Genomic DNA, 7,628 nt, shown 5'->3' on the forward strand with positions numbered 1-7,628 from the left:
CGTCTGCGTCTTCAGCGCCTCAAATGTTTCATGACCCTTTAATTAAACGACTAAAAGGTGAAGTCTAGTAATCAGACCAGCCTCTGGGTCCTGATTCTACAGGGGGGGGGGCGTCGTCTGCTGGTCGTTCTGTCTGAGGAGCACTTCAAGCTGCCGCCATGACTTAAAGGTCACCACGCTAATGCAGCACAGGGGGGGTCCTCAGCTCTGACCCCCCACGCAGGTTCATTCTCACTATAGGATTAAATAAAGTCAGACGAGAAAAGACGCCAAGAAAAAAATAAACTCAAATTCACGTTGGAATGCAGATTATATTTAATTCTATCCATCATTTGATAATCCAGAATAATTTACTCAACATAAAGAGTTTTTTTGATTAATTATTTCCTAACAAAGTAGGAAACTGATCAGAACATTAAGAAGTTCCAGCAGGAAACAGAGTTCCTCCATCGCCGGAACTAAATCTTTTCTTCTAACCTTCATTCAGATTCTGAATTTAACAGGAAGTCGTTAAACCTGCTTCCTGTCACAGCCACCCGTTGGAGCAGAAGTCCCGCCTCAGCTGCTGAGTCTCCGCCTCCGTGAGCGGCTGTAGAGGAGACCTGCAGGCGCCGCCGTGGAAACCGAACCACTCCATGGCCTGCTTGAGGGCGGGGACTCCCAGCTTCCTGGTTACCTGGCAACGCAAACCTGCAGTCAGGCCAGACGCCGCTCGGGGGGGGGGGGTCCGGACTGAACGAGGCGTCACGGATCAAAACGCTGATGCTCCTCCCACTGACTATACATGACAGTCAGCGGTTCTACTGGCTGAGATATAAACCCTCATAAAAACGTACAAAACTCTCACTTTTTCATACTCTTATTTTGAAAGTGTTTTTCTTCCTGTTCAGATTATTGTTAAAAAATGCACAATATTGATGATTTTTTGTTAATTAAATATTAATTTATAAATATAACTTTAATACTACAAGAATTAAATTACAACCGTGTCTATATGTTTATTTTCTTTTACTGACACACTAGTTCCTTTCAAAATAAAACCCACTCTGTGTCAGAACTGTTCATCCTGCAGCTTCACTTCAGTTCAAGAATCACGACAGTCAGACGAGATTTCATCATCAGGATCCTGGTTTACAGTCGAAACAGATCAAAACAACATTTTAGTAGAAAATATTTATAAAAACCCTCAAAACATTTAGAATAAACGGAGCTTTTTATGTCCTTCAATAACTAAATGATTTTAAACAGCATTTATTCAAAACTTTAACCACTTTACTGTAATTTACCAAAATAAAACGTTTGGAGACTTTTATTTTATTTGACTGACTATAAATTAAAAACACAAATTTAAAGAACATTTCTGCTGAATTTTTGACGGTAAATTAAACTTAGTTGTTTGATGTGTTAAAATCAAACCAGAACTGATTAAGCTTCATGAACTAATCTCTTATTTGACCGTAAACATTCATCATTGAGCTGAAGACCCTCATGAGCTTCAGACGAACGTGAACGTCCAGAGAAACGAGTGAATAATGATTATTCTAAAAACCTCCCAGAAAAAACTCTCGGCTCATTCCTGAATCTGGTTTCCTGTCCGGCGTTCTGATGGTCTGGATGAGGATTTCTGTCTCTGGGATCCTGAAGCATCAGAGATCCTCGTGGTTTTCAGGAGAACTTCTGGAGATGAACCACAACACGACGGACAGACGGAGGCGGAGCTCCACGAGTGTTTGAACGTCTCCTGCTCTGGAAACAGGAACCAGAAGAACCGGGTTTTTGGTTCCTTGGACCATCAGATCATCTAACTTAGTGATTCTGATCTTTTTGCTGCTCCAGAACATTCCTGGTTTTCTCCTCACTAACAGGAATCCTGCAGCTTCCAGAATCTGTTTATTTTTCCTTTTTGTTTGGATTCTTAAGGTCTAAAGGTGGTGGGGGACCCAGCTCTCAGCAGGAACTGCCTGCTGAGGTTCTGGAGAGGTTCTGCTGAGGTTCTGCTAAGGTTCTGCTGAGGTTCTGCTGAGGTTCTGGTGAGATTCTGCTGAGTTTCTGCTGAGGTTCTGCTGAGGTTCTGCTTAAGTTCTGCTGAAGTTCTGCTGAGGTTCTGCTGAGTTTCTGCTGAGATTCTGCTGAGGTTCTGCTGAGGTTCTGCTAAGGTTCTGATGAGGTTCTGCTGAGGTTCTGCTTAAGTTCTGCTAAGCTTCTGATGAGTTTCTGCTGAGGTTCTGCTTAAGTTCTGCTGAGGTTCTGCTGAGGTTCTGCTGAGGTTCTGCTTAAGTTCTGCTGAGGTTCTGCTGAGGTTCTGCTGAGGTTCTGTACTCACGGCGGCGTTGGGCTCGATGAGCCGCTGCTGCAGGACTCGAGCCTCGTCCCAGCGGCCGCTCCGGCACAGGCGCTCCAGCTCGCACAGCTCGCGGCCCAAAACGTTGGCCAGCGCGCACACGCCGCCCACCGCACCTGGAATCAGAGACGGCGAGTTCAGCGAGACGAGGCGGCGGCGAGCTTTGACCGTACGGCGGTGAAGAGACCGAACAATCGTCACGCTGAGAAACTGTAAAACCTTCAGATGAGGAGGTCGGTGGATCAGAGCGGAAACAAGATGAACCGAGGAGACTCGGAACCTCGACGGAGAGAAGAAAGATTCCTGGATCGGACTGAACCGGATCTCTGTAAACAAGTTTGGAATCTGGACTGAATCCTCCAGAAACCAGATTAGTGGAACTCCAATCAGCTGTCACAGATTATGTTGACTCCTTAAAATAATCCTGATCTAGAGTCCAGATTAATCCTGATCTAGAGTCCAGATTAATCCTGGTTGATCGTCCTTAATCTCAGTTTAAGACTAAATTTGCATTAAAGACGTTTTTCATCAGATTTTTTCCATCAGAACCAGAACCTTCCAGATGGAACCAAAGCTGGAGACAGTTTCTGAACCAGAACTTGTGTCATTTCATGTAAATCTGAAAACATTTTCCGTCTCAAAGGTTCAGACCTTCAGGTCTCTTGTGTTGGATTGCAGGAACCGGTTCAGACCCGTGTTTGGAAAGATTCTGATCCGTGTCAGACCTCCTTCTTCTGAACAGTCCCGGGTTTCTAGAGTTTCTGTCAGTCTGTTCTTCTGATGCTTCATCCTGGATCTTATGATTTAATGTTCAATTATTGTGAAGTTTGAGTCGTAGTTTCAGGATCTGAATCAGAGCGGGTTCTCCATCTGTGGTTCTGGAAGAACATCTGGACGGGATTCTCACCAACGCAGTAGGCCGCCATCAAGAACCCGGCTGAGCCCGCCAAGACCTGGAAGTCCTCAGTCCTGGTTTTGTGAACGATCAGGCCGATCCGAGTGATCTGAGGAGGAAGCAGAGAGGTCAGGGGGGAGGAGTCTAATCCCTGGAGGAGTCTAATCTCTGGAGGAGTTTAATCCCTGGAGGAGTCTAATCCCTGGAGGAGTCTAATCCATCTAATTCCTGGAGGAGTCTAATCCATCTAATTCCTGGAGGAGTCTAATCCATCTAATCCCTGGAGGAGTCTAATCCCTGGAGGAGTCTAATTCTTGGAGGAGTCTAATTCCTGGAGGAGTCTAATCCCTGGAGGAGTCTAATTCCTGGAGGAGTCTAATCCCTGGAGGAGTCTAATCCCTGGAGGAGTGTAGTTCCTGGAGGAGTCTAATCCCTGGAGGAGTGTAGTTCCCAGAGGAGTCTAATCCCTGGAGGAGTCTAATCCCTGGAGGAGTTTAATCCCTGGAGGAGTCTAATTCCTGGAGGAGTTTAATCCCTGGAGGAGTCTAATCCCTGGAGGAGTTTAATCCCTGGAGGAGTCTAATCCCTGGAGGAGTCTAATTCCTGGAGGAGTCTAATCCATCTAATTCCTGGAGGAGTCTAATCCCTGGAGGAGTCTAATCCCTGGAGGAGTTTAATCCCTGGAGGAGTCTAATCCCTGGAGGAGTCTAATCCCTGGAGGAGTCTAATCCCTGGAGGAGTCTAATTCCTGAAGGAGTGTAATCCCTGGAAGAGTCTAAATTCTGGAGGAGTGTAATCCCTGGAAGAGTCTAAATTCTGGAGGAGCGTCACAAGATCACAAGAGAAGACGACCGAGGAAAGAAATCGTTCCAGACATGGGAGACTCTTCTCCTAAAACGAGGAGGAGCAACATCCCGTGAAGGAGTAGAAACACAAACCCACTTCAGTGCAGAGTGGGGGGGGCGAAACCAGACATGCAGATCAGGATCCAGAGGAGTCGGAGGGAAAACCCAGAGTCCAGCTTCAGCCCTGAAACGCGGCTCTGGCGTGGCGAGGGCCGCTTCCTGATGACGGGCTGTCAACCCCCCCTCCCCCGGCTGAGTCACGGCTAATGTGGGACTTTAATTGATCAGTCAGTCAATCAGGTCGGAGGAGCTCCTGCTGGTCTCCTCAGAGCTGCAGCTCCACAGCTATTTTGATACGGCACTAATGGGAAAATGAGCGTCCAGAACGACGGCCGTCTCGGCGGGTGACAGAAGTTCTCATTAACGTCTCCTTCTTCAGGTCACATGACGCCGTTGGTCTGCTTCAGGAGTTCAGCAGAACAAGAACCGGTTTCATAATGTTAGAATATTAGCCAAACTCCAAATTAGCCTGAAAAACTGGAAAAATGTCAAATTTTGCTAAAACAGCTTTTTCTTTTGGAACATTGATAAAATACCATATAGCCCAACTGGAAATTAGACCCCCCCCCAAAAAATTGGAAAAAACAGCTAGCATAATGCTAACATATTAGCTAAACTCCAAATTTAGCCTAAAAAAGTTAGCCAAAGCAGCTAGCATCTTGCTAAATGAAAAGCTAATTTTCAAATTCCCCTAAATGACTCAGCAGCTGCTGAACATTTGAAAGTTTGAACGCTGAGAGAAATTTCTCATTCTTTTCTTATGGAGCATATTTTGTTTAATATTTCAAAAACTATAAAGTTTATGAACATCAAAGGAGGAAGGAGAAGGTAGGAGCTTGGGGGGGGGGATCTTTGCTGGCTCGGTCCTGCTCCGTTTGGACCTGGAGGTTCTCCCTCTGCCTTCTAATCACCTTCAGTCTGAGTGGAAACGTGAAACTATTCTGTCATTTATGAACATTTTCACTCTCCATGAACCTTTTATTCTGAAGAGGTGAAGTCATGTGACCCTAGACGTTTGTCAGGTCAAAGGTCAAACTATTCATTTACGATCTGCTTTAACCTCAGATCCTCTGACAGGATGTTTCTGTCAGGTATTTTCAAAACAAAAGCATTGTTTCTTAATGTAAAACATGAAGCGGATAACGATGAACGGACCGTGGATCTGCGGCCCCTTCAGGTGGTTCTGGATCAGAACCTTCAGTCGACCGTGGATCTGCGGCCCGTTCAGGTGCTCCTGGATCAGAACCTTCGGTCGACCGTGGATCTGCGGCCCGTTCAGGTGGTTCTGGATCAGAACCTTCGGTCGACCGTGGATCTGCGGCCCGTTCAGGTACTCCTGGATCAGAACCTTCGGTCGACCGTGGATCTGCGGCCCGTTCAGGTGCTCCTGGATCAGAACCTTCGGTCGACATTCAGAGTGAAGATCTGGAAGCTCGGCTTACGTCTCCTCCGCTGTCCTTGAGGCCCCGGATGTTGGGGTGCTGAGAAAGCTCCACCACGGCCTCCAGCGGCAGATCCAGACCCGTGTTGGCCGGAACGCTGTACAGAACCACCGGAACCGGGCTGCTGTCAGCCACCTGCAGGACAGGAGAGGTCAGTGGCTGGACGTCGTGTTCTGAGAGTCCAAAGCTTCTGCAGAACTTCTCACAGTCAGAAAATAACCCAAAGAGTCTGGAAGTGATCTTAATGAAAATAAAACCGTTTTCATCTTTTAGATCAATCGTCCAACAGATGATCAGGATTTAGATTTTATTAAAAAAATATTTTAAATATTTAGCAGTTAAATGCTTTTATTTTGAAGGTAATGGAATGAACTTGTTTTCATTCAAATCTGCATTTTAGAACAAAGTTTCTTTGAAAACACTGATGGTTTTATTTGAACTATTTATGAACTTTATTTTGTAGTTCCTCCTTCACTTCCTGTCATGTGGTTGTAGTTCCTCTAGCGGTGGTCCTTAGATTGTTATGTTTCCGTCAGCGTTTGGGGTTTATTTCTTAATCGTTTCTTTTTCTAAACACAGACAATCTGTTTGACGTTTTCTGTGTAAATAAAGTTTCATTCGAATAAAAGCTCAAATCACACTCGTGGTCGACCTGTGTGTCCATCAGCTGACCTTGGTGAAGTGGCGAATCAGAGCCCGGCTGTCCATCTTGCCCTTGTAGAAGCTGGGGGTCACCACCAGAGCAGCGTCGGCGCCGGCGGCCGCCATCTTTTCCGTGAGCTGGACCGTGGCTCTGGTGGCTGAGGAGAACAAAGACGACAAACCGTGTTTTCAAGAACCGGTTCTGCAAAAAGACGGGAAAGTTCTGACGGAACAGGAGAGCTACATCCTGGTACTTCTAGAGAAAACCAGCATGAACAAACTGTGGTGGGAGTGTGATGGTTTGGCCGTCCTCCATCTGTGAAGGTCAACCACCTGAACTTCATTAGAATGCAGGAAAGACTTATAGACAGGTGATCCTGAAAACGCTGAAAATGTTAGCTAAACTCCAAATTGGCCTAAAAAACAAAACAAAAAAACGCAGGTTAGCCAAAACAGGTAATTTGTAGCTGATATGTTAGCTAATCTCCAAAATAGCCACAAAAAAAAACGGAATAAAAGCTCATTTTAGCCAAAACAGCTAGCAAGCTAAAAAATCTTCGTAAACTCCAAAATAGTCCAAAAAGCTGCAGAATGCCAATTTTTAAAACTTTAAAACTGTAACTTTTTAACAAAATTCTGAATAATAAAAAGTCAGGAATATTATTCCAGAATAAATCAACTTAAACCTTAAATAACTTTCAATATTTTACTCTCCATAAAAATATATTTTGTAAAAATGATACAAATAAATGAGCTCAAGATAACATCGGGACATTAATAACAATAAAATAAAATGATCTGGAGGGCCGGATAGAATTACCAGAGGGCCGGATCCGGCCCCCGGGCCGTGACTCTGACTCACGTGCTTTAGAACATCCCCCGAGAGACAGGATAAAATATATTTTTCCATTTGACTTGTCCTCCAGACACACATAACTCAGACTTGTTGGAGTTCTGAGGTTTATTTTCGGATCGTTCTTTCGTCCTAATGTTTTGTTTTTCTGAGAGCGTCTGAGCGTTTAGCACCGAGCGCTGCAGCTAATGACCTTAACTGGGAGCGCGCTCAGATGCAGACGCCTCGTTCACGCCATCGCCGAGGAAACGCCAGGAGCTTTTTACTTCATTTACAGAGTAAACACAGAACTCAGGTCACGTTAGAGACGGACGCTTCAGAGCAAGAACAGTCCACCTTAAGAAGGAGCAGTTCTCCATGAAGAACCTCGTTGATGTTACTCCCTTAAAACACTGAGAGGACTTTTGAAGGGGAGCAAAGTCCAGACCAGACCTGCATGAGTTCAGATCATAGACATAATATATAATTAGACGCAGCATCTCTGACGTCACCCATTGACTTGCACAGTCCCTGAAATGAAGCCTGAATATTCCGCTCATGGCCGCAGCCA

The 7,628-nt window shown here is 45.4% G+C and overlaps 1 protein-coding gene across 2 annotated transcripts in view; it reads right to left on the reverse strand.

Annotated features, from left to right (window-relative positions):
- Positions 1–291: 291 nt before the first annotated feature.
- hoga1 (4-hydroxy-2-oxoglutarate aldolase 1) overlaps positions 292–7,628 on the reverse strand; it is a 10,566-nt gene continuing 3,229 nt past the window's right edge. Inside the window, exons 3-7 of one of the 2 annotated variants that reach the window (XM_024289293.1) lie at positions 6,256–6,383; positions 5,584–5,718; positions 3,249–3,345; positions 2,324–2,457; positions 292–676 (exon numbers count right to left, since the gene is read on the reverse strand). In XM_024289293.1, coding sequence (XP_024145061.1) covers positions 527–676; positions 2,324–2,457; positions 3,249–3,345; positions 5,584–5,718; positions 6,256–6,383 — 644 coding nt within the window. In that variant the 3' untranslated portion in view covers positions 292–526. The remainder of the gene's footprint in view (positions 677–2,323; positions 2,458–3,248; positions 3,346–5,583; positions 5,719–6,255; positions 6,384–7,628) is intronic. The other variant, XM_024289294.1, reaches the window with a different exon arrangement.

The sequence above is a fragment of the Oryzias melastigma genome, linkage group LG1 (genome assembly GCF_002922805.2).
Source record: "Oryzias melastigma strain HK-1 linkage group LG1, ASM292280v2, whole genome shotgun sequence".
NCBI classification, from domain to species: domain Eukaryota; kingdom Metazoa; phylum Chordata; class Actinopteri; order Beloniformes; family Adrianichthyidae; genus Oryzias; species Oryzias melastigma.